Source organism: Emys orbicularis, chromosome 9 (assembly GCF_028017835.1).
Source record: "Emys orbicularis isolate rEmyOrb1 chromosome 9, rEmyOrb1.hap1, whole genome shotgun sequence".
Classification (NCBI taxonomy): domain Eukaryota; kingdom Metazoa; phylum Chordata; order Testudines; family Emydidae; genus Emys; species Emys orbicularis.
The window spans coordinates 55,090,967-55,118,943 of NC_088691.1; the positions used below are offsets into that span (position 1 = coordinate 55,090,967).

Sequence of the window (27,977 nt, forward strand, 5' to 3'; positions counted from 1 at the left end):
GTTGCCAATGGCCCTGCGCAGTCACCTTCTGCTGCCACCTGCCACTGTGACCTCTGCGAGTTGGTCTCTTGAGGTTCCATCCAGCTCTCAGAGATTTCAGCTGAGCTCTCAGGGGGGGACCTCACTGCTAGTGCAGTCTGGGACATCTCTTCCACAGAAACATGACCCCACAGCACGACTAAGCACTTAGACCTGATTATCAGTGATTTCAGCTGCAGTGGTCACTTAACAGAACAAAAGACTATCTATGGAGCCTAATCAGCTCTGTCTTTAAACAGTGGAGAGGGACAGGTCCCCACCCTCTCTCTTGATGCCCTCAATCAGCACAGGCTGAGTACAGTTCTACTGCCCTTTATTCATACAATAAAACAACATTTCATCCCCTGCCCCCCTCTCCCCCCCCCACATTCAAGTGATTTGTAACCCAACCCCAACCAAAATCTATCACTTGGGCAACACAGCTCTGTTTGCTGGGTACCTAGGTAGATTAGGTGTGAATGTAAATACAATCTGGTCCTGAAACCTTTCCCTCCAATCCCAGCTCATCACTAGCTGTCAGGGAGAGCTCATTTAGACTTCGCTTACAAAACACCATTTGAAATTATTAGGTTGGCCAACATCACCGAAATGAATGCACTGACATTGTCATAAAAAACAAAAAGAACAGGAGTACTTGTGGCACCTTAGAGACTAACAAATTTATTTCAGCATAAGCTTTCGTGGGCTACAGCTCACTTCTTCAGATGCATAGAGTGGAACACTATAAAAACAACAGTTGTATAAGGCAGCTAGTCTATATTCATACTTTTCAAATCTATTATACTTTTTCAGATACATGTATTTTATCATACACTGTATATGCTTTTAAAGTGTGTATTAATGTTTCAATTTCAATTCAAATTTCCAAACAGTCACTAAATTGGCATGTAATTAGTTCACAAAACTGGGGGGGGGGGTAGGGAAATCGCTGCCTTCCAGTACACACACCCTTCCCACACACTCCAACCACCCCTCCCAGGACACACACACACCCGAGTTCCCCCAGATACCTCTCCCAGTACACATGCACCCTCCCCACACACTCGAAATATCCCTCCCAATACACACAAACCTCAGTACCCCTCTCAGTCTACATACACTCCAGCCCCTCAAATACCCCTCCCAATACACACACAGCCGCCCCCCCCCCCATACTCGGCGGGGAATGGCGGGCGAGGGGAGGGGCTAGTCTCACCGCTCAGTTCGGGGGGGAGGAGCAGGCGGGGGGAGGGGCTAGGCTCATCCAGTCACTGAGGGAGTTTCAGGTCACCGGGTGCGTCACTCACGACCGCCTCACATAGCGGGCGGGGCCTAGCTAGGGAGGGACGCACGTCACTTCCGTTCCGTGGTGGAGAGCGCTGGCGCCGGACGGTGGTGGCGGTTAGTGCGACGGTTGCTGGCAGCCTTCGAGGGACAATGAGCGACAGCGGGGAGCAGAACTACGGCGAGCGGGTAATACACGGAGCCTGAGTGCACAGCTGGCCGGGCCTCCAAAGCGGCAGCGCGGCCTGGCCCGTCTGGGGCTGGCCTAGGGCGCCGCTCCACGGCCCCGCGAGGCAGGAGCGGGCATGTAACCCGCAGGCAGGCGGCGGCGTGGAGCGCGGCAGAGCCTCCGCGGGGAGCGCGCTGGGAGGCCCGTCCGTTAGGGCTGGCTGGGGTTGGCGCGGGAAAATGGCCGCCGGGCCGCTAATGGGGGAGGCGGGGACACTCTAGCTGCTCGGTTTTGTGCTCCATGGTGAGTCCTCCCGGCGCCATCTTGGGCTGGTGACCCGCCAAAGGGACAAAATGGCCGAGAGGCCGGGCGCGTCCTGTGCCCAGGCGGCCCGCGGCTGGGGTCCTGGCAGGCGAGCCCCTTTCTGGGGGGTGGTAGCCGCGGAAGCACGGTCGCGTGCTGGCGGGCGCGACCCGAGCTTCTCCCCGGCAGGACGTGCCTTGCGCGGGCTCCGCGGCTAGGGGCGCGCAGGCCAGTCCCCTCCCCGCCCCGCTCTTCCCCAGCGTCTCCTGCGCTTGATGGCAGCGGGGAGCTTCAGCGGGCTTCGCCCTGAAGCCGCTGAGTCAATCGTGGGTGAAGCACGGAGCTCGGCTAGGGCATCTGCCCCCTCCGGCCCAGCACTTCTCCCGGCGCTGCCCAGGGGCGTAGCCACCCGTCTGCCGGCAATCGCTGGCGCAGAGCATCTCTCGGGGGCTGGTAGTTCGGGTGCCCGGGCAGCCAGCGTGGCTATAGCCTTCTCTCTCCTCTACATTGGTGTTTCCGTGTAAGGGATGGGGTATTTAGACGACATTAAGTAACGTGGGTGCGGTCCCACTCCAGCCACCGTGGAGACGGGATTGGAACTCAAGCCTCCACGCTTCAGTTCCTGTGCTCACTACTGGAGGCACTGACGCTGCCTGTACTGTCCATGTTGTCTTGCTATTAATGGTTGGGTGTGACCGCTTTTGACAAACTATCAATAGCCAGAAGCTATTGATGGTGCCTAAAATGTATAGAGCGCTTGAGGGAAGAGGGATAGCTTATGAGGGCCAGTCTGCTTTACTATCAGTACTGGCATAGACATCCGCTGCATTTGCTAGAGCCTGAGTCAAGGGGATGCCGGAATGGGGCTGCATCTGAGCTCTTGCTGTGTTTACAATTATTAGGGGAGCACTGTCTCAAACCTTATGCTGCTTGTAAACACGATGTAACTTTTCATAGTTTACTGGGCTTGTCAAGGATGGTTGAGTCTTAGAATGTTTTTCCCAAAAACTGGAATAGCATAATTGCTCAGACAAGAATACTGTAGACTTTTGCATTATACAGTTAGCCCCTTTGATCACTGGTAGATCAAAATACAGTAACTTCTCACTTAACATTGTAGTTATGTTCTGGAAAAATGCTACGTTAAGTGAAACGATGTTAAGTGAATCCAATTTCCCCATAAGAATTAATGTAAATAGGAGGAGTTAGGTTGCAGGGGGAAAAATTTCACCAGACAAAAGACAATATATATACACACACACAATATAAGTTTTAAACAATTTAATACTGTACACATCAGTGACGATTGTGAAGCTTGGTTGAGGTGGTGGAGTCATGATGGAAGAGGGTGGGATATTTCCCAGGGAATGCCTTACTGCTAAATGATGAGCTAGCACTCAGCTGAGCCCTCAAGGGTTAACACATTGTTGTTAATGTAGCCTCACACTCTACAAGGCAGCACAAATGGCAGGAGGGGAGACAGCATGGCAGAGAGGCAGAGACACACACCTTGTGTGGGAGAGAGAGATGGGCGTTGCCCCTTTAAGTATGCTGACCCCACTCTAAGTAGGTTGCCTTTTTAAGTAGTCTGCAAGTTGAGCATCCGTCCTGAGCCCTGTTGTGTGTCCCCCCTTCTTGGAGATAGGGAGCAGGGGGAGAAGGACACCCTCACATTAGCACCCCTCTTCCCCCCCACCCTTGCACAGGAAGCAGGAGGCTCCTGGGAGCAGCTCCAAGGCAGTGGGGGGAGGGACAGCTGAACTGCCCAGCAACTGATAGCAATTTTAGTCTGCACAGATATTTTTGGCCTCCTGAACCATGTTTAAAGGTGACTTGTATATCTGGACAGTAGCATCTTACTTGAAATTACAAGCCCTGAAGTTTTTTTTTGTTTTGTTTTTTTTCAAACAGTGATTATTGCAGGGGTCCTCAGTGCCCATGGGCGCCATGACGTCTAAGTGCGCCTGCGTACTGGCCAGCGGACGAGCATCAGCCGAAATGCCGCCAAGAAGTAGCGTCACCCAGAGGCGTCGCCGCCGAAATGCCGCTGATTTTCGGTGGCGACACCTCTGGATGACGCTGCTTGTCGGCGGCGACGCTTGTTAACGTTGCGGCATTTTGGCGGATGTCATCCGCCACCACGGTCCTCCGTGCCAGACGAAAAAGGTTGCGGACCACTGGATTAGTGGGACAAATGCTCACAATGGGTACAAAATTAGCTATGAAAGCCAAGTAGTAATATTGCAATTATGGTACAGTAAACGACATCTTCAGAAACAAGCCGCGTTTACTGCAAAAATGTTATCTTTAGCTGGGTCAAATATAACAAATGAAGGTAATCAGAAAAGGAGAGGTGAATTACTTAGATATCTGTGTGCCCCCCCCCCCCCCCAAAAAAAAAAGCTTGTCAATGTAATCCAAATAGAGTAAATTAGTTTAAATTGAAACCTTGCAAAAATACATATTTTTAAAATGAAATATTCTGACTTTCCGTTATGCTTGAGACCTATGTAGCTGTTTATATTTCTACATATTGGTTGGTAATTGAGTTTTTAAATCTGTCACAGGGTTTTTCATTTCCTCAATAATAATAAAAAAAAAAGGTAAAACTTTAGCTTTCCGTAGAAATCAGTATGTAGGGTGTTAGTATGAAATCTTAAATTTTATCCATGTGCTCATCTTTCCAGTAGCATGTGTAGAATTTCCAGGGGCACAGATTTATCAGTATTGGACAGTAGTACTGACCTTTAAGAGTATAGCTACACTGCAGTATAAGTCTGGGGTTAGTGGGACTCAAGTCAGCTGACTAGTATTAAGGAACTCTGGGCTTGAGCATCTACTTTGTATTTAAACCCTACATTCAGACTTTTCTAACCCGTGCTCAAACCTAGGGCTCAGGCATACACACTGCAGTGTCTAGACCTAAGTCAAAGTAACCATATCCCAGAGTCCCTAACGCTCCCCCCTGAAATGTGGCCAATCTAGCCCTAGGACTGTGGTACAGTGTGGGACATCTTTACTGCCCACTCGGCACATTACCAGGAAGCACCTTGCTCTGCAAGAGGCTTGATCAACTCACTTTCCACTGCAAATCCAGGAAATTTTGATAGTGTATTTGCAGAATGATGATCAGAACAGAATGGATTTGCAAAAGGGGTGGTGGGGGCAGTTTCCCTTTTCAGTAGAGTGGATTGCAGATTGTTGGAGGTAAGAGGGCTCAGGAAGTTGTTGCATGGAACTGGGGGATACTTCCAACTGATTCTTGGGATCTGTGTCAAGCCGGGCTGCAGCTACACTTCAGAGCAATAGGGCTTGGATCCTGGGCTTGACTCGAACTAGGACCCTCCAGCCCTGCAGGGTCCTGGCTTAACACAATTACAGTGGAGACACAAGGGCGTTAGCCTTGAGCCCAGGCTCTAACACAGGCTTACATTGCAGTGTAGACACCCTAAATGTTCAACAATTAGGGGGCAAGATTCTTTTTTAAACTTCAGGGTACATTCAAGATGCTAGACATTATCAGATGGTGTTCTTCTGAATGACCAAATTTTAGGTTAGTGTTTTTCCAATCTTATTTTTCATAATGTCTACATCTTGTACTTTGACCAAGCACTTTTCTGCAAAGAAAAGAACATATTTACCATGTAATCCCTGTTCGCTTTGGGCTGCCAAACTGGTAGCTGTATGTGAGTGTACTGACAGAAGCCCTACTTGATTGAGAAAATACTGGCAGGGTTTGAGTACAGTTTGCCAACATAACCACTTTGCATCTTTGCTTAGTGTTTATGGAAACTATATTAAAACTTTGTGAAAACACAAAACACTGGTGTGAAGAGGACCTTAAATAATGAAATTATAGAAAATGTGTGAAATTTAAACTATACATCACCCTGACCTTGGGGCTTTTCAGAAAATTGCATATGTAAGCAACTCCCTATCGACATAGACATGAACAAGACCTAAAATCAGGTATGTCTCACTAGCATTTAATTATAAAACATAGCCATACAGGAGTAATATTACTAACTTGGGGTTGTGGTTTTTTAAAAGTAAAAATGGAGAACATAGCCAACTAGCTACCACAAATCTGCTATTTTAGACTAGATTATAACAGATTTGCTCTTTTAAACTGTCTTATGTGATGGTGGTGAGGTAATATCTTTTATTGGGCTATCTTCTGTTGGTGAGAGACACAAGCTTTTGAGTTTACACAGAGCTCCTCAGGTAAAAAGCAGCTCTGTAAGGTTGAAAGCTTGTCTCTCTCTCCAACAGAAGGTGAATAAAAGACATTACCTCACCCACCTTGTGTCTCTAATATCCTGGGACTGACATGACTACAATAACACTGGCTTTTGTGACATTTTTCTAGTATTTTTAAGTACTTTTTTTTTTTTTTGCAAGGTTAGCGAGAAGTGGCTTTTTGCTGTTTCATGCTGGAAGTTGGGGAGTCCCCACTTTATTCATAGTAGTAAAGCTGTGGGCCCAGTAATGAAGTGAGATGTGATTTATTTCAATGGAAATAGCATGTGCTTGCCTCCCAGCATGATCCCCCTGAAGTGTATTCACTGACAAACTGCCCAAGATGAAGTGAGATTATGTAAATTGTGCAAAATCCAGGATTTGAAATAAATGGGAACATTTTTCACAATGAACACTGAAAATGGTTCCTACTTCTATTTCAAGTCACTTTATGCCAAATGTTGGTTCAGTGGTGTTCTGGTCACTCCTGAAGTATACCATTCCTTTTTGGAAAATGGGTGGTTACCTTGGTCTGTGTACTTTTATTTGGTAATGTTTGAGACCTGCAAATACTGATCTTGTTCCTTTGAATGACCAAATAAGAGCTGCAGGCACTGAACCTCTTTCAGAATAGGACTTACCAACCTTGTCTTCACATGGAAAAAGGTGTTTGCGTGTTTTTTTTACCAACTTTTAAAAAAACACCCTTTTCTAGTGAAGACATAGCCAGTGAAAGATAATTATAGTTTGTACTGAATGCCCTCTGTCCTTTAGTTGAGTCACTTAACATATGCTGCTGGTGCCCTGTTTATAGCATGCTTACACATCAATTTTAAATTTTTTACTAATAATTACAGAACATGTCACATGAATAAGAAATTGTTACAAGAAATTTCAATAGTATTCAAGCTGTATGAGAGGAACAGTCAACTCCATGTGGTGAAAATACTTAAGCATGGCTCATTCTGAACATTAGGCCACAATCAACTTAAATATCACACCTCTGAATTTATCTGCTATAGTTATAAGTAACTAATATTACTAAAACTGAAAGATTTTCAGTTTGTTTCCCCTCTTAACTGGAACTTTTACATCGTAACTAAGAATAAGAAAAACACTTGGGAAAATGTGATTGTAAACTCACAAATTAACAGGAAATCAGGGTTAAGTGCATTATCTGAAACTGCTTATATTTTTAAATTAAAATTCAAGTTGATTATCCCTTTAAGATAACTGAAGCCCTACTACTTGTCATTTAATTATTATAGAAATGAATGTGAGATTGTATTTCCACAAAAACTTTAAAATAACAGGTTTTCTTTTAGCTGTTTGCGCTTGCCTTATGCCATACAGCTTTCACCACATGGAGAACGCTTGAAACCAATCTACCTTCTTAGAGATATTTCTGGTTTTATAACTTTTCCATATTTTTAGTAAAATACATGTTAATTGTTCTATTATCATAACTATCATCGTAATTAATGGAATGCCACAAATAATAATGAAAACACAGACGGCATAGATTTGAGTTTCTGGCCTCTTGTATTCCCTTTTTAAGTGCATTAAGTGTGTTTTTTTTATCATGTGTATGCCAAAAATATGTGGCATGACTGCTACAGGAATTACAACCCTGAATCTGCTGGCTCCCATGCACTCTCAAAATCCAAACTTGAATGAAGGAAGGGAAAATGTGAATGAATATAGTAGCAGATACAGGGAAAGGGTGGGGGAGTTACAATCCTAAAATAAGCCCCCTCTGCAATTCTGAAATTCAGATTTAGAAAACTATTTAGATGTAAAACATTGGATAAACAAATTTCCAAATAGAAATTTTTGCTCTTTCCATAAATGGGATGTGCAGTGGTATGAAACTAATACAATCCTTGACAGATTCACACTCTTAGAGTTGGGGGGAGAAGGACCCAACTTCTCTTCTGCTACCCTTCCCCTCCAGCCATAGCACAAGCAGAAACTTGCCCTGCCTTTGCTGCTCCTGTGCATAGCAAGCCTCCAGCAGACATCTTAATACAGAGGGGAGCATAAAGCAATACAAGTATGAAAAGAGGAAAACTCAGACTGGGAAGAGCAAAACCAAGCAAACTAGAAGCTGAAAAATGTAAGAATCAACTGTGGGAGAAGCTTGCACCAAGATGAGCGGAGATTGATAAAGATATAGTGGGGAAATATCAGATTCTCTGCTCCATGGACTTCTAGTATTTGAGGCAATATTCTGACTGTGAAGGGAGTGCTTCCTTTCTTGCCAAGTGAAGGAGTAGTGTTGACAAGCTCTACTGGAGTCATGTCCAGCTTTCCTCTGTCTTCTAAGGATTATTTCAGTAATGTGTGTGCTCTTTAGAGATGAGGGGGGAATAGATTCTTCAAAGACTCCCAGAAAGGAACCTGGGGAGAATGTATAGAAAGACTGAAACTAGGGGTTGGACAAAGAAATGGCATAGAATCATGACTTAGGTTGAAAGAATTACAGGAGAGAGCGAACAAAATCCAAAGGAGCCTAATGAGAGAGAAGCTAATTGCTTAATTTAGGATGTAGATATTACGCAATTATCTTTTTCCTCATTTTAGGTTTCCTTCTCCTGTGATTTTTTTTAAGGAATTCCACTTAGTTATGGTTACCTCTGCATTTGTATGAACCAGTCTGTTGCCAACCTTTGTAATAGTCTTGGCACTGTTAAATGGTTTAACATGTTCCACCTCTGATGTTGTTGCACTTGGTAATATAGGTAAAGTGACTCATCTTTTTGAGGCATGAGTTTCTTGGATAAAATGTAATCTTAGAAATTATACCGTTAAAATGAGTGTTGGGAGTTCACACAATAGTATTGCTCTTTGTCTGGAAGTTTGAGACCCACAAAGAACTATAAATTTGTTTAGAAATGAGAGCTTAGTTTATGGAGAATATAGCAAAGGCTGTATGAACTACACACAGGACAATGTTCTTTGTTAACAAGTGGATTAAGACTTTTGGTCAAACGTTAGTTACTAAAGGAAGCAAATGCTCAAATTCTTCTGAAGTCTAGTGGTTTTAAAACTAGGATTATAGAAGCAATGGGAATTTTTAATGCTCAATATTTTTCTGTGCCAGGTCTAAAAGAAGTACATTTGGAAAACCCTGAGTAAGTTGAGCTAGGTTTAGGAAGCCTCATCTCCAAGACATTTTGGCCTATACCGATTTTATCACTGTTGTGCATAAAAGGAACACTGTTGTAAAAGGAAATTGTGTTTGAAGTGACAACTAAGTTCTGAATTTTTTAAAAAACTTTTTAACTGGCTGAATTGATTCATAGAAACTTAAAATGAGGCAGAGTTCTGGGATGGATTAAGATTTTTTCTTTAAATGGAGTAGTGAGTCCAGATTAAATAATGTTCACAACTAATTAGAAAAATCCTATTAGCTTTCATTGCATGAAACTGTAAAGCACTACTCCTGGTAAATACTGCTTAGTGTAGAAAACTTAAGGTCTGCTTTTATTTCTTCATAGCTAGGTAGTATAGTTGATTACATTTTCACAAATATAAGAGGAATATCTGACTTCTAGCATAACTGCCATTACTGTTGATTTGAAATAAATTCTCATTTAACACTTCATAATATTATTTTAAACATTAATGGTAGTCACCGTAAACAAACTCACAGCAAAACAAGCTTTCCTCTGGGTTGTGTGGAAGTGGTGGTTTCAACTAAAATTAAAACTAATTTGGCTCAGCTAATGACTATCCAGTACGAAAACACCTTTTCGTGTGAATTTCCAAACACTGGGAATATGAAGTTAAAAAGAAAGGGAAAAAATCCTTAGAATTGACAAGAGTGGGAGTAATTTTTGGCCCCAAAATGTTATTAATCGGCTGCTGATAGGTGAAACATGGCTCAAAGTTTAGATTTTTTAAATAAAATAGCAAGCGTTTTCCAAATTGGTTATCAATAGGAAAGTTTCCACGAGCTTTAAAACAAAAAACTTCCCCAACCAATATTTCAAAACTAACATTCCTCTCCAGTGTTTGCAACCCAAATTTTGCAGCCTTGTGATTGTGTATGAAAGTTGAACGTGGCACTGGCTAGAAACTTTTAAATCATAAAATGTAAGTAACTAGGCTATATTCATTATCCATATTGAGAAAAATACAAGTAGTAAACAATGGTATAAATAGTACATTAGATTTTGAGAACCAGAATTAATGTTGATATGCACAATTGCATCTTCAGTTTGTGTGCAGAATTACCATGGTTGCATATGGAAATACAAAACTTGCATGTGCGGTCAGTTTGCACGCAAACTAAACATGCACACACCGAACTTTTAAAATCACGCCTTCAAAATTGTTATAATAATGTATATTCGTGGAATTAGTGACATAAGGGAACATTAAAGGTTAAGTCATTTAATCTACAGCTGAATTGTACTTTTGAATTCAAAAAGATTATCGGTTTGCTCAGTTTAACTAGATGTGTGTGCAATGGTGACCTTTTGACACTTAACCATTTTTTTGTTGATTAAGATCTAAATCTGTGGCTAAAGAAGTGTGAAATATAGTAGCCCTTCGAAATTTTTCATGTCAAAATGACCGGTAAATCTTCAATTCATCCATTGCACACTTCATTTTAAATTAGGCATAAATAGAGAATGCACAATTACCCAATACTAAGACTGATTTGACATCCATGTAAAAAGTAATAGAAAAATTGATAGATCCAAGTCTTGAATTGCATATATAATAAAAAAAGTCCAAAAACGTAGCATTTTTTTCTAGTTTCAGTTTTGGCACTAGATTTTATCCTGGAGTTTTAAAATATTCTTCATCCTGTTCTTTTTCTATTAAGGTTAATGTTGAAGAAGGAAAATGCGGAAGTCGTCATTTGACAAGTTTTATAAATGAGAATTATTTGAAGCTCAGGAATAAGTGAAGCTGAAATTTGAAAAAAAAAAAAGAAAGTGAATGCATGCTAATTATCAGACCAGAAGTCCCACTTATAGAATATTGAGCAATTTGTGTGAAGTGGGGAAGATGAAAGAAGTCAGAATTTGAAACGGAAGAATGAAGAAAAGGAATAAAAATGAAGTTAAGATAAGAAGTAATCTGGAATCTGAAAGCACTACGCTAAGTAATTACTAGTCTGTTTATGTGTCCCTGTATATTTTGCTAAACATGCATGCATTATCTGTTTAATAGAGAAAGCATATGCAGGGTAAAGAAGTGCCTACCAGGGGAAAAAACTTCTTAAAATCTAGGCAGTTCTAATTTCAACTGCCCGGACACATAGTTGAGATGCAAATTTTACCATTTTTTTTCACTGGAGCTTGTTTACAGAGTTTAGATCACTCAGAAATTGTGTTCAAATTAGACTTTCAATATCTGCATGCAGGAATCCCGTTCTGCTTCCAGAAGCGGAAGTGCCCATGGGTCCGGCAAGTCTGCAAGGCACACTCCTGCAAGATCTCGATCCAAGGAGGACTCCAGGCGATCCAGATCAAAATCTAGATCCAGGTCTGAATCTAGGTGAGTTTACCTTCAACACAGACATGTTTGTCTGAATTTTGTTTGACAGTGGTGGGATGGAAACTATTCAAGCTAAGCCTGAATCTGGTACCAAAGGTTTAAAACAGACCTACAGAAGATTTGAATAAAAACAATCTTGTGCCATTTCAGTTGCTGTATGACATATAAAAATAAGTGTGAGATGTGAAGACTCTTGCTTTTCTTTCAACCTCAGGTATATCAAGTTAGGTCTTCCTTATTTTTTTCTGGAAGATCTCCTGCTGTCTTTTCATGTACGGGCTCACCTCTTCATTTAGGGGATGTGTGTGTTATCAGTTTAACAAAATGTTTCCTGTTTCTCAAATATTATGCCATTTATAGTTAAATGTCATCAAACTGCTAAATGGTCTGACTAAAACTCCTTCCCCTCTCAGCTTTCACTCTCTTGACTCTTATGATGTCATTGCACTAGTTCATCAGTCACCATAGCATCTTCCATGGCACATGGCCTGAATTCAAGATTTAAATACAAAAGCAGAGAAGGGAGACTGGGGGAGGTAGGTTTTACAAACTACACACCTTTCAGACTGTCTTAATACATTAAAAGGTATCTTTTTTTTTTTTAAAGCACAATTCCCAATTTTTTTGTCTTTGTTTAATGTACATAAAGGTGTCTTATTGTACAGTGTTCTGATTCCCAATTTTTTAGTAGTAACCTGTTCAGAGGATCTGCTTGTATGTTCCCACCCAAAAAACTTGGAGCACGAGTTGCTCCTACTGATAACAGATATCCAGCTTGCTCTCAAGTGCATTAATACAGCCTCATCATATGTACTTGCATAATACACTGACAAGTGTAAAGCAAGTGTTAACGTTAGTACAATAAACTGAAAAGATTATTTTTAAAATTCCCTGAGAGCTTTGTAAGACTTATCAAAGACTGGGGGGGGGGGGGAGGGGGAGTAACCTGTATATATTGCTGCTGTTTTAAGATGTAATTAGTGCCACATTAACATTGTTTGAGACGTATCGCCCTACAAAACAATCTGAGCTGCCAACTTCCTGCTGTCACTGGCAACAAAGTTCCTCTCAAGGAAAGTAGTTATGGTATGAGACATAAAGTACTGTCATGGATTAAAAACTTAAACAGTAGGAATAAATTTGCAGCTTTCAGTATCACAGTGGCTTAACGGTACCCAAAGGGACTATATGAGAAATTGGTGCTTCATAAATTAATTATTTAGAAAGGGCTGAACAGTAAACCTGCAAGTCTTGTAAATAAGACTTGGGTGTATGAATAGGTACTGATCTACATATTCAATGCTAACAAATAGAAAAATAACTTGAACTACTCATACATGTTGCTAGGGTTCTAAATTTAATTGTAAACACTCGGGAAAGACTTGGGTGTCGCTGAGCAGAGGTGGTTTTCATTGAGCTGTTCACACATGCTTTTATACAGGAAAAAAAAGTTAGTGTTAGGCTGTATAAAGAATTCATAGAAAAAATACAGAAAACATGCCATTATGTATATCAGTGGTACACCTTTGCCTGGAATACTGTTCTGGTGACCTTTCCACAAAAAACAAATGGAAAAAAGTTCAGAGAGGAGCAACAAAATGCTTAGGGGTGTGGAGAGGCTTCTGTATGAAGTTATTTCATTTCTTCTCTGAAGAGTCCAATAATATGATAAATGTGTACAAAATAATGAATGGCATACAATGGTAAATCTACATGCCTGTTTACACTTTACTGTAATAAAACAAGGGGGTATCAAATGAAATTGAAAAGCAAAATGAAAACTCCTCTTTACACAGTTTATAATTAACCTGTGGAACTCATTGCCATGAGAGATCTGAGGACAACAGGAGGATTCAAAAATCCTTGGATAAGAATATCAGTTAATTTTGTATTTTGTTGTTCAACATTTGGCTACTTCTTATTAATGAAAGGAACTAATATAAATTTGGAGACTTACTGAGTTCTTATGGTTGATACTGTAGCTTTAATGTTGCCACAATATTAGCTTTTAATCTCGTGGCTTTTAAAGAAAATAAGAAATCAATAACTATTGAGCTTGGGAAGATCACAAGCGTTATAATGGAATTTATAATCAGCCTACTGGCTTTACAGCATGTCCCCTCTCTCATTGGGAGCTTTTGACCACCGTGGCTTCATGAACTTAGAACAGAGGCACCTGTAATAAACTTTAAATGCCTTGAACTGGAAATACTCAGTTTTCAGAGTTTATGAACTCCACTGGCTTAACCATCTAACTTGAGTAGAATTACGGCCTTCTGTTAAGGTGTGCTTGGGAGCCAAGGTACCTACATTCCATTTCCAGCTTGGTCAGATTTTGAACGTGGTCATTGGCAAGTCATTTTAAATGTGATTCTGGTCAGAAACTAAACAGCCCTACAAACTTAGCTTTAGTTCTGAGAGCTAGACTGGGTTCTTTCTGACACACCTGTAGAAGAGAGAGGCGATAATCTGATAATGCACAAAGTGATAATTGTGCAATTTCATTGTCTTCGAATGGTGCTCTTTGACACCTGTATGAGCAAAATGCCTTCAGCTGGTTTGTACAAGCATATATGATTGGTGCTAAGGCCTTGTCTACACAAAATTAGATCAATTTAACTACATTGCTATGGGTTGTGAAATTTCATGCCCTGAGCATTGTGGTTAGGTTGACCCAACTCCAGTGTAGATATGGCTACAGCCTGTCAGATTAACTCTTATCAGTGGTTCTCAACCGGGGGACACATACACCTAGGGGTACACAGAGGTCTTCCGGGGTTATATCAGTTCATCTAGATATTTGCCTAGTTTTACAGTAGGCTACATAAAAAGCACTAGCAAAATCTAAAAACTAATATTTCGTACAGACAAAATGAGAGAGCAGTTTTTCAGTAATAGTGTGCTGTGACATTTTTGTATTTGTCTGATTTTGTAAGCAAGTAGTTAAGTGAGGTGAAACTTAGGGTACACAAGACAAATCAGACTCCTGAAAGGGATACAGTAGTTTGGAAAGGTTGAGAACTACATCAACAGAAGAACTTGTGGCTGTGCTGCTGCAGTGTAGACATGCCATTAGTAAACATTTCTGAGCACAGGATTTTTGGCTTTCTTGGCATTGCAGTGTGAGCAGAATAAAAGCAAAGTGGGTATACATCTGTTATAAGACAGGAGTTTTTCAGCTCAGTGGTCCATCTTGTCCAGTGATGTACAGCTTATTCTTTGAAGAGGGTTAACTCCATTGTTAATTATGGTCTGTGGGCCGGCATATATGTTTAGGATTAAATACTCTCTCGACCTGCAGAACTTCCAAAGATCAGGGTAGAATATGGCATTCATGTAGCAACTAGACCTCTAGTTACTAACCCTTATTTGTTCAGTACCTTATTCTCACATTCAGTGAGAAAGCATGCTCATAAATTTGACCACCATTATTTCTGCCCTTTGTTGCTTTCTCTAGTCTCCATTGTTTCTTGCCCTCTTCTGTTTCCCATCTTCTTTCCTCTGGATTTCCATCCCCGCAGCAACTTCTGAAACGCACCCCCATGTAGGATTCACTGCCTACCCTCTTCCCAGCTTCATGGACTAAATTGTGATCACATTTGTTAACATTAATGTGATAATGAGCTCTCAAATTAGCATCCCAATGAGACTAATTTAAAAATTGCTTCGAATTTAATTTGCAGAATGAATGTCATGTGGGTGGGTGGTTGCCCAGTCCTGATCTATTCTGATATCCTGCCACAGACTGTGGACACTGCTAGATGCTTCAGAAGATGCAAAAAACCTGTTCTTAAGGAAATTTCTTTCTAACCTGACAATTCATGGTTGGATTATGCCCTGAAGCATGATTTTTTTTTTTTTTTCCCCCCAAGGTGACTGTAGCATATTCCCATTTGTAAGATTCTCCTCAGGTGGTTCAGCTTTGGGAAATTTCTAGAAAAGCAGTGCTTTCTGGGACCACCTGAACTCTCCCTAGCAGTACTGAGTGTTCAGAGAAAGGGTTATGAAGTTGTGTGCTTCCCATCTACCTTGGCTTTTTTCCTCCTGTGGCAAGCTGCAGGTGGAGGGAACCGTTTTTTCCATGCCAAACTTTTTTCTTTGATTCCTTAAGAATTTTTTGTGGATGAGACTTTACATTATTTAAGTGATTTCTCTGGCCTTGTGTAGCTAGATTTCCATACTGGCTCTGAGACTCTGTTGCATCATGTATTTTCCGGATCTTAAAGATTCAGAGAACATCCCACTTTAAGCAGCACATCTTATGTCTGTGTTTTCTTGCTGTGAGATGCACACCCCTGCTGCCTAATGCCTCTCAAAAAGCTATTTCCTGAGCTGGTTTTTGACATGCCAGGTCTTCATACTTTGGGCATGTGAACATAGGCACACCTGGCTCCAGGCCTTCCTTATAGGGTTCTGATCTGTCTTGTGCTCAGCCTTATTCTTCTGAGGGACAGGATAGAATGTAGTCTTCTTTTTGAAGCTCCCTGAAGTGGGAGATGCAGAATCCATGGCACTCAGAACTGGCAACTTTTGCTTACTTCAGATTGGCTCAACAGTCTATGCATGTTTGTGGGGCACATTTGTTGCCAAATAAGAGACAGAGGAGACTGAGTCTGGTGCCAGTGACTTCAAGGGTGTCTCCACCCTAATAGGAGCCTTATGCTGACTCTGGATTCCTTGTTGCCAATTTGTTTTAGCCTAGAAAGCCTCTGGCTAAGTTAACTTCCATCAAGCACAGAAGCAAGAAGTAAAGTTTAGAAGGGCTTTGTGCCAGGTGACTCAAGTATCAAATCTATAAATTTTGATACAAAATTACTAAAGATAGTTAAGACCCAGGCAGACTGCAAAGAGCTACAAAAGGATCTCTCAAAACTGGGTGACTGGGCAACAAAATGGCAGATGAAATGTAATGTTGATGATAAATGCAAAGTAATGCGAATTGGAAAGCATAATCCCAACTATACATATAAAATGATGGGGATCTCAAGAAGGAGATCTTGAAGTCATTGTGGATAGGTCTCTGAAAACATCCACTCAATGTGCAGTGGCCGTCAAAAAAGCGAAGAGAATGCTGGGAATAATTAAGAAAGGGATAGATAATAAGACAGAAAATATCATGTTGCCTCTATATAAATCCATCGTACTCCCACATCTTGAATACTGTGTGCAGATGTCCCCCCATCTCAAAAAAGATACATTGGAATTGGAAAAGGTTCAGAAAAGGGCAACAAAAATGATTAGGGGTATGGAATGGCTTCCATATGAAGAGAGATTAATTAAGACTGGGACTTTTCAGCTTGGAAAAGGCTAAGGGAAGATATGATTGAGGTCTATAAAATCATGACTGGTGTAGAGAAAGTAGATAAGGAAGTGTTTACTACTTCTCATAATTTCATTTGGTGACCCCTAGTTTGTGTTAAGAGGCAGCAGGTTTAAAACAAACAAAAGGAAGTATTTCTTCACACAGTGCACAGTCAGTCTGTAGAACTCCTTGCCACAGGATGTTAGGAAGGCCAAGACTATAACCGGGTTCAAAAAAGATAAGTCCATCAATGGCTATTAGCGAGGGTGGGCAGGAATGGAGTTCCTAGCCTCTGTTTGCCAGAAGCTGGGAATGAGCGACGGGATGGATCACTTGATGATTACCTGTTCTGTTCATTCTCTCTGGGGGACCTGGCATTGGCCACTGTCGGAAGACAGGATACTGGGCTAGATGGACCGTTGGTCTGACCAAGTAGGGCCATTCTTATGTAAATCCACAACACTCAAGGAGTGGGCAGCACATGAGCAGATCAGAGGCCTTAATTTCAAAGGCACCTCTACCTCTTCCAGTGAATGCTGATCCCTGTTGCTTCTGGCTCTCCCTTTCACAGTGCTGTTGCCTTGGTATTGATACCCCCTCTACAATCTGTACAGTGACTATTGCTCACTGTAGAGATACAAAGGAGGGATCCCAATGGATCTGGAGAATTTACCAATCTCCTGATTCATAATCCTGGTTCTAGAGGGCTCTCGGTCAGCCTAGGGGTCATATAGTATGGACATGGAGGCTTTTTCTGGGTCATTCGGGCTTTGGCTTTTGGGAAGATGAGGAGTGGGATGTCAGTTTCTCTCTTAGACTCTAGTTGAGGCTTCTTCTCCAGGGCAATGCAGGTTTGTTGGGGAAACATTGGTGTAGATGCCCTTTTCCTGTCCCCATTTACCTCCATGTTGTCAAGGATCTCCGTCAACTTTCTGGAGGCCAGAGGATCATAAGAACTTGATTTTTTTTTTTTTTTTTTTGTTCATCCTGTGAGAGGTAAAAGTACATTAAAATGCAGTCTCTGCCCCTAACTGGCGACATGATAATCTGTCAGATTCAAATGGAGAGGAAGCAGGCAGTGATTCCAAATGATCCTCTGCTACTGATGAAACTAAGTCTTCAGATTCTACAATCATGTCTACACCTTTGTCACTTCCGAATGACTGCAGACAATTTTGAGACTTGTTGGTATTGGTAGTGGCATCAGAACTGGAAGTCACCACAATCCAAGAGAAGACTCATCACCTGTTTTTGTCATATTGCATTGAAAGATGGCTCTGCTTGACAATGACAGCTTGTTGAACCTTGTTTGAGATACCAGACAACCCCAGTATCTGCACCGGTTGTCACCAAGAAGGCAGATTATTTGCACTAAGTCCTGCAACAGGGATTCCACTATGCCTTTCCATACCTGATTCCTGGTTGTCTCAGCAGATATCAGTAATGTTAGGGGTTCAAGAGTTTCCCAGGGTGAACTTGATTTAAATCAATTTGATTTAAATCACTAGTCAGGAAGACTCGATTTAATCATGGATTTCTACATAAAAGTGCAGTCTTGTTGATTTTTATAACCTTAATACATATTCTTCGCAACTCAGAGATGTAGGTTTCATTTTTAGAAGGTACACACTGTACATTTTTAAAGTGATTTATTTTGAAAACTTTTCAGATTAGTTTTACAGCTATATCAGAAAATGAATGATTGTTTGGTTATTTTATTTACCAAAGGTAATTGAAGCAGATAGTTCGCCTCCGAGTGACTTCATATATATCTCCAATTCAACAGGTTAATCATTAATATTTGGAGGATTTTCTTGCCATGCTGTGTTAGGAGAACATCACCAGGCAGACCTTTAAATTGTTTTATTTAACTAAAACAACAATGTTATGTATTCTGGATTTTTTTCTTCATCAGAAAACATATATAATATTAACAAAACAAGCATATGAATTTTTGAATTTAGTTAAACCTTCAAGTTTTTTAAAATCAGGTTTGTTTTTGTTAAAATTGTTTAAAATAGTTAAATGAAATATTAAAAAAAAAAAAATTAACTGTCAGCCAGGTCAACATGAGAAATTTAAAATATTGGCTTCTGCAGCTAACTCAGTCGTCTTCACCTTCATTTTCCTGTTTGTTCATAATCTGGAAAAGAAAACCAAGTTTTCCTGCTTTTTCAGGTCCCAAATGATTTCTCAATTTGGAATTAATTATACCAAAGGAAGAAAATATTCTTTCTACACTGGCAGAAGAAGCTACTGCTGTTACAAGAGAGAGTATCACTTCAACAGTCTCTGAATCCAAGTGCTTAACTGACTTCCACCAGTTCACTGGTGTGACTTTCTTTAAAACATCATCAAACATATATTTCTTGAATGGTTCACCCTTAGCTCTGAAGTTTATTATAGTTGGCATTATGGGGGGGATGATTGCTGGATGTCCATGTCATAGCCAACTCCTCTTCAGCAGTTAAGGTTTGACCCTGGTACCGAGTATTGAGAATATTTTCAAGACAATGAATTGGAGACAGTGCTTGTCCCATTCATTTTTTTTTTTTAAGGCTTGTAATTTAACTCTGCCATTGCATATTTCTCTTTTTAAGATCTCACTCAGTTCCTTCCAAATTTCACCAGCATCAGCAATCAAACAGCTATTTCCCTGCATTTTGTTCAAGGCTACTGAAATAGGCTTCAGGGTACTCAGCATGTGTTCAACATTTCTCTTAAGTCCAATGTTGAGAACTTTGGCTGTGACAGTGCCATCTATTTTTTCACAATTTTGTTCACAAACTGTCATCAGATTAGGCCAGTTCTTGAAAACTCAAAACAGTCCACTATTGAGTTCCATTGCACATCTTGTGGGAGAGTTAGCTTGGTTCCTCCCACTTTTTTCAGAGCAACTGCTGCAAAGTGGTTGTTACAGACGTATTTTGCAATTTCAACAACATTAGCCTTTATTTCTGGAACACTGAAGTCTTTGGCTAGGAGGTGCATCAAATGAACACTGCAACCATATGTTATTAGCTTGGGACTCTCTTCACTCTCTCCTAAATTTTTTCTCACCTTGGATACATTTGCAGCATTGTCTGTGACCAAGCTGCATACTAGACATTTGAATTTTTTTTTTTTTTTTCAGTTTGTTACAGCTTTTACTGCTACTTCTTGGAAGTATTCTGCTGTTGTGTGCATTTCCTCATGTATCAATTGTTTCTGTAAGGAATTCATTCCCTTCTTCTGTTGTCACACAAGCACATATAACAGAATCATTGTGGACATTGCTCCACCCTTCAAGACTCAGGTTAACAATTTTACCCTCTAGACCTTTTGCACACTGCTCAATTTCTCTTCCATACACTTTATCCAGCAATTTGCCTGCGACATCTGCTCTGTTGGGTGGACTATATCCTGGTCTTAATGACTGAACCATGTTAATGAAGTGTGGGTTCTCAATCATACGGAAAGGAGAATTTGTTGCATAAACAAACTGGGCAGTTTTTTCATCAGTTACCTCTTTTTGTAATCAGCTGGTTCTTATCACAAACTTCTCTGGTCGTTTCTGGATGATGGAGACTTCTTCCTTTTTTGCGCTACGGGTGATATACTGTGGCTATGTGACTGAAACACTATCATTGGCAGATAATTCTGAAACTATAGAAAACGATGGTGACCTTGAAGGTGGATAGTCCTCAGAATCCTGTATGTTGAGGATGGATTCTCCTAAACAAAATAAGTCAATGCAGTTATTTATTTATTATTACCATACTGCTCATTTAGTATTACTCATTGCATTCACTGACAATCAGTACTACTTTAAAGGTGAAACTATAAAAGGAAGATTTGCCTATTTCAGCTTTTTATTTTTTATCATAACTGCATCTAAAATGATAGTACCATAGAGTAACAATTATATTTTTTTGCTCAAACATGAGAATTCAAGACTAGTCCAGAAGGAAGACAGGCAGTCCTTAAGAAAGAAGTATGAAATAAAAAAGTTTACCAACCTGCAGATCCTGCATTTTCAGACATGTTCCTTTCATCTTCAACGCAGCTTCTTCCTGAGAAGGAGCACTTCTCATGATTTTTCATTCGGGCAACCAGGCCTTGCATTTCTTTGTTGCACTGTTTGCATTTTGCACGCATGCCTGTCTTACCCACAGGTAGAGGAACTTCATTAAAATATTCCCAAACTGGGTCTCTTTTACGGCCTGCTGCCATTATAGGTTTTCCCTTCTAGTGAGAGAATGGTATGATAGATCTCAAATCAATGAAGGCTACACTCAGACCTCAAGACTTCTGGAATATGCTGCTCAACCAGTTTCACTTTTGTTTCTACTGCCTGTCTCTCCCTTCTCACATTTATCTCCAGACTTCTCCTTGTCCAGATCTATTCCGCCCCCAACAATTTTAGAAAGAGGTAAGGGATTGACTCTGTACATACATTTGTAGAGGGACAATAGGGTTGAGGTCTTTTATTTCTCACCTCTATATATTATTTATTTATTTAAAAATATTTTTGCTGTTAACAAGTGTTATCTCTGGAGACACAAATTTGCAGTTTGAGAACTGCAAAACTAAGCATCTCTGATAGTGCTCAGTCTAGAAGATACCAAGTCCCATTGGGTAGATAGAAAGATTAACCTAAATAATCTATACAGAAGCCCCTGGAACCCCATAACATTGGGTCCCTAATTCATGAACTGTTGGAACTCATCTTAAACATTACAATAATATATTATCTCATACTATAGAATTAGAATTTATAATCCCGATTCCATGATGAGATACATTATAGTTCAAAGATATCTTAATTAAAATTCTCTTTAGGTAGGTTTTTCCCTCAAAAAGCATTTTATCAAAAAAATCCAATTTTAAATCAAAAAATTCAGATTTGATTTAAAAGAAAAATCATTGATTTTTATCCACCTGTTTCTGACAGATGCCAGGAAGCTTGACTTGGCATTCTCCATGTCACCAGTGATTAAGGTATTTTGATATCAATTGCAGGTTTGGGATCATGTATTCCCTTTTTTTTTTTTTTTTTTTTTTTTGACCCATCTTCCCAGTGCCCATTAAGACTGTAACTGATGGGTCACTCTGTTCCAGGGCATGCACTCCATGCTTTCTGGATACCATCAGATAAGTCAGAACTGTGACATTGGGCATTGTCAACTGAGTTTAGATCAAGTTGTCTTGCTTGTTGGTTTAGTCACAAGCCAGTGTAGGAAACCTTCCTTTTTTTAATGGCAAGCTTTGCCTAGAAATAAAACTCAAAAGAAGGACTAGATCTGCAGCACCATCTAAGGGGTTGCTCCAGCTTGAACAAAGTTAGCTCTCTCCTCCCCCCCCCCCCCCATAGTCTTTTGGATGAAGGGTATTACTTCTAGAATCTATCTCCATTACCCCTTCACCAGAAGTCTCTGCAGCTGAGGAGTATAAAGTCACTTGAAACAGGTGAAGTTTGGCTTATTTTTTTTTTTTTCGACATCGATCCGGTTTCAAATTTGACAGGTTGCCCAGTAGTCTAGACCGATTTGTAGTCACAAAAGGGAATATGCAGAGACTACTTTGAAGAGAGGTTGACCATCAACTTCTATTCTTCAAGGACGTTTCTCATCTACAAATTTCTTAAACATCGCTGTTGAGGGGTCAAGTAAGGTATTATGCTGAATCCTATGTTAGTCAGCGTAGACATGGACAGGTTGTGGTCAGCACTATATTAAGCTAATTCCCTGCTTAGTTAAGTTCTAACACAAGACAAAGCTCAAGGAATGTTACCTGGCTTCATCGCCCAACTTCCCCTTTAGTTAACGGCTCTACTGTCTTAAGAGCTCTAGAAGGTTTAATGGAAGGAATTAAAGCAGATTGGGATTGCACAGCTTCTTATGATCTCTGAATATTCAATGCTGAAAGAGGGCCTTTGCACTGTCCCAAAAAGCACTGCTTTTCTAGAAAGGTTCCAGAAGCTCAATTGTACAGGGGGTCCCTACCACGAGTGTGACTGTACAATGGCAACAGTCAAAACTACGATTAGTGGTGAGTTTTAATAGCTAGAGTAACTGGATTTTCTCATACTCAATATAAATGTCTAATCTTTTTCAACTCCCACTTAGCTCTTTATCTTAATGCCTTTTGGCCAAGTGCTGCATGGTTTTATACTGTGATTATTTCCTTACAGTTCTTAAAGTAGTTGTTTTTCAGCTTCATTAAGTAGCCTCTTGTATTGAGGATAAATAGGAGTACCAGGTTTATCTTTCAATGTTTTATAAACCTCTTTCATGTCCCCTCTGGAAATGAACAATGGTCATCTCCCCAGTCTTGCCTCATTTTAAAAAACAAAACAAAAAACCTTTCTGTGCTTGCAGTCATATTTGTGTCTCATATCTCTGGTCCCCTTCTTTGTTGTATCTTTGTCTAAGAAGGTGCCATTTTCCCCCTCTTCTTTTTGTGGAAACATTCGTTCATCTTTTGGAATTAGATTATGCATGAACTGCTTCAAATCAACAATTATGAATGACTGGACAACGGGGTTGAAATGGAGTTGGGAATTCTGTTTTTGCAATGGAAATTATATGGGGGCCTGCTATAGTGATGAATACCCTAAAGTAATCTAATCTGACTGTAAAGATTGAGTTGAGAAACTTGAGAACTGGTGATGAAATAGGTACGTGTATTGCCCTACAAGATGTAGTACAACATGATTTTTAAGTTACCCATTTTCTATTTATAGGTAATTTTTATTTGATTTCCTCATGTTAATGTGTAGTTGCAACCTGGTAACCCGTCAGAAGTAACTTAGTTCTTTCTCTGCACAGATCTAGGTCAAGGAGGAGTTCTCGTAGACACTATACAAGATCACGCTCTCGTTCCCGCTCTCACAGGAGGTCCCGGAGCAGGTCTTACAGTCGGGATTATCGACGACGACACAGTCACAGCCATTCCCCTATGTCTACTCGTAGGCGTCATGTTGGAAACAGGGTAAGACTGTTACTTTAACACATTGGGGTTATTAAATTTAGCTGTTTGTGGGTTTATTGCAATTTTCAATCTGTTTGTCCTCCCCCTTGAACTAAGGAATCTATAAAAGCAATCCGCTTCCATCTCTTCTCAGTTTTGGAAACTAAATTTATTTTCGTGGTGTACTACATTAATAAAAATTCACAGTGAAACATGAGAAGTTTGTTTGTAACTATAAATTACCACATTTTAAATGTTACATTATGATGATTTGAATAATTTGTGGAAGAAAATTGTGATCTCAGGTATTTGTAAGTTTTGTCTTCTGTGTGTTTTGTTTACTATGAGGGGGTAACTCATTCTTCAGTACATTAATGTTTGGATATTCCTTATTTGATCACATTTGAGCTTGTAATTTTTAAAGTTTCACAGTGCTTACAGTAACTTAAGGTGCCTGTTCACTGAAAGTTGTACGTTAATGTAGACATTTTTCTAAACAAATGTTAATTGACTATTAACACACAGTCAATTAAATTGAGATGGTAGTTCTCTCTTAAACAGGTCTGATTGACAATTACCTTTTGTGTGTAGGTTTCAGAATTAATAAACTAGATTTGTTGTATCAGTCTCTTGAAATACACAGCATCTTGTCATAGATTCAGACACCTTAAACCCTGAAGCTTTCTATTAAAATCTTTTAAAGGGTACAGTCAAAGTTGGTAGGCCCTTTAATTAATCTGCCTTGTTTACAAAGTCCATGTAATTTTTGTTGCCAAACAAATGCTTTTTTTTCTTTTACTTAAAAAAAGCTACCAATACAGTCCTGACTTAAGAACATCCCTACAATAACAAATAAGTGTACATACCCACTTGAGATAAAATATTCAGTAAAGAAATAGGCTTTATTTTTGAGTTTCCAAAGTTTCCTAATCAGGAGGACACTTGGAGGGAAGGTTGGGGAATGAAAACTGCCTTGATGTCTTCAATAAACAAAAACAAATTAGCTAGACTAAAAAGTCATGTTCATTCTCAACTGTCTAAAATGGGGAATAAAATAAATGCCAAACTACTCCAATATAGAGGTGCTCGCAGACCAATATACAGATATTTGTATTCACCAGCCAGCACCCTTTTCTGTGGCTAGACTATTGGGCGCTTCCAGACAGTACCCACTTCTGGAAATAAAGTTGTGATGCCACTACAAAGTTTGGCATGGGAATTGTGTGCTCCTCTTGTGGTGAGAAATGCAAAACATGTTTTTGTGAAAGCGAAGTCTGAAGATTTGTTCCTAACACATGTCTGTTGTAAGTAAAACTAGCTTCTTAGATAGCAGTAGATTTTTATCTGTCTTGAAGTCATGCCAAATCAACGCATGTTTATAAAGTCACTGCATTACTGAAAGTTTGAAAGGAGAAGCTTTTTTTTATTCTTCTAGGCAAATCCTGACCCAAACTGTTGTCTCGGTGTGTTTGGATTGAGTCTATACACCACAGAAAGGGACCTGAGAGAAGTGTTCTCCAAGTATGGCCCAATTGCTGATGTTTCTATTGTGTATGACCAGCAGTCTCGGCGTTCAAGAGGATTTGCATTTGTGTATTTTGAAAATGTTGATGATGCAAAGGAGGTAAGCTGGAATATATAACACTTCTAAAATTTTCAATTCCCAACTGTTAAAAACTTATTCCTGCATAATTAGTACATAGCCCTGTAAAATGTGTTTTTTAAACCTTTGTTTGAGACAGTGTAGAAAAGGAATTAAGGTACAGTATTCAGTAATATTTGAAACTGCTATAAGGAAAATATGCACCTGGACAAAAACAAGAATAGCAATCTTGGAAGCATTGGCATTTGTTTTCTGTAGTCTATTAACGATTCTTCAAAATAACTGATGGGCTTATGAATGTATTTACTCGAACTGATTTGACCAAGTGGTTAAAAAGCAAGCTTCTGAAAGGAATGATTTAGTGATAACTATTTCAAATACCACAGGTTAAGATTTCAGTATGGTCAATTCAGCCCCTACATTAGTGAGAAATAAATAGTTCCACACAGCTGGTTATGTGTTTGACCAAAGCTGCTTTTTCCTGCTGGTTGGTTGTTGCATTTCACTAGTATTGTTTATATGAATATAATTGTAAATTGCTTTGTGATTCTCTGGGATGAATGAAACGCTATTTTAGTATTTAAATCAACTGAATGGAGGATTTTAATATGTAATCAGGCTTACAAACCAGTTCACTTTTAATTCTCCCCTGGGGTGCATTTGATTTTTGGATGTAGGTCTTGACAAGTGGGTAAATATATATGATAGTCTTAAAACAATATTTTAAAAGGTTTATATGGTTTTAGTTTTTTAGTTTTTATATTACTCATTAATCAAATATGTGCCCAGAGCCACAATCATATTGTGTTTAAAATACACGTTGAAACAAAATTTCAAATGTCAATAAATAAAAATGAACACCTTTTCAGAGCACTTGGAGACTAGAACCTGACCATGGCAGTTAGACTATTAATGTTGCCCATTCACAGCTGGAGGGGAAAGTAACTTACACATATCCCAGAAGACTAACTCTATTCATCATATAAGAGCTGTAAGCCATCTTGAGGAATTATTAGATCCTGTCCCTTGTTGGTATCTCAGAACAAAATAAAGGTGTGAGTTATGCTTTAAACAAAAATACAAGGTAAATCTCCAGTTGTACCAGAGTTACCCTCCTAAATACAAACTCAATTTGAAGATGCGTGTACTGTTACCCCAAGCAAACCACTGGTACCCCCAGCACATTGGTTGTAATGGTCGCAACTGGCAAATGGATCCAGTATGAGCTTTGCTCCAATGAAACATGCATCAGGAAAATAACCCTTCAGAAGAAGTGGATGCTACCTATAGAGCCTCCAGACAAGCAGTAAAGAAGGCAAGAAACCTAGCTTTGGATACGCTGTATAATGAGATGCACAACTGTTCTCAATTTGCCAAAAAGAAAATATATATGATCTCACGGACAAAAAACAAAAGGAAGATGACAAAGTGAACACACCATTCATAAAGGATGCAGGGGTCTTGTATGTAACTGACAGCGAAAATTCTGGGGGTCTACTTAATGTGGAAAACCCTTTATATGCTGCATTGTCATGCGAAGCAGTAATTATGAATGTAGATGCCTTTGAGGTCTGCCCACAGGTCACCTGGAAAAGTAGTAGGTCCAGATGAAGTGATGGTGGAAATGATCAAAGCCTTGAGAGAGGCTAGGGTACATTGGCTCACACAAATCCTGCACTCTGGGAAGAAAAGAGAATTCCATATTGGTACCGATATACAAACACAAAAGTACCTACACAACTGTTTGAAGCTTCTGTCCCACTGCGTGAAACTGAGAATCATAGCTGCATTCTCTGAAATGTGGAGCCCATTTAAGGAAAGAAGCAGTTTGGCTTTAGAAAAGGAAAATGGACAATAGATGGTGTATTCATTGGCAGACAGTTGATAAAGAAGCTGGAGGAAAATATCTAGCATGCTTCATTGGTTGGGCTTTTTTGTTGTGTGGAGCTTTTTGTTTTTTGTTTTTGTTTTTTGAGAGAGAGAGAGCGAGCATCTGGCAAAATACATACATGACTGCTGGTGCATCTCTAATTCTGTGAGGTACTGGAGGATCTTGTCCAGATGGTGATGGATTTGTATGAGGGTTCCAAGACAAAAGAGCCAGTTGCCCTTCAGTGTTTCAAGGAAGGCTTCAAGGTGAAGGTTGGACTCCACCAGGGATTAGTGCTTAGTTCATTACTATTTATAATTGTGATAGACTTCATAGGTAAGTAAATCCAAATTGAAGGTTGTATGACGATCTATACAAATTAAATTTTGCTAATGGCCGATGGTGAGGAAGATTTGGTTCAGGCAATAGGGAACTAACAAACTATAGTGTCAAAATGAGTAAAGAAAAGAGAAATCATGTGGGTGACTTGCTCAGAACTAAGACAGATGAATATCAACATTGAGGGCCAGCGCCTAAATCAGGTATCATCTGTGTTTATCTTGTGGGGCTGGTTAGTGACAAATAGAGAAATCTGAGAACCATAACCAAGATAGCTGAGCATGGAGGAAGTCTGGTGCAAGGTAAATGGAGTGACTTCTAATAAATGAATGCCAAGATTACATAAGGGGCAACTATAGAAAACCATGGTAAGACCAGCTCTTCT

At 39.9% G+C, this 27,977-nt stretch overlaps 1 protein-coding gene across 1 annotated transcript in view; it reads left to right on the plus strand.

Moving 5' to 3' along the window:
• Nucleotides 1-1,341: 1,341 nt before the first annotated feature.
• Nucleotides 1,342-27,977, plus strand: part of LOC135883325 (transformer-2 protein homolog beta) — a 34,597-nt gene continuing 7,961 nt past the window's right edge. Inside the window, exons 1-4 of the mRNA XM_065410369.1 lie at nucleotides 1,342-1,491; nucleotides 11,394-11,527; nucleotides 23,639-23,801; nucleotides 25,216-25,404. Of these exons, the coding sequence (XP_065266441.1) occupies nucleotides 1,456-1,491; nucleotides 11,394-11,527; nucleotides 23,639-23,801; nucleotides 25,216-25,404 (522 nt within the window). The 5' untranslated portion in view covers nucleotides 1,342-1,455. The remainder of the gene's footprint in view (nucleotides 1,492-11,393; nucleotides 11,528-23,638; nucleotides 23,802-25,215; nucleotides 25,405-27,977) is intronic.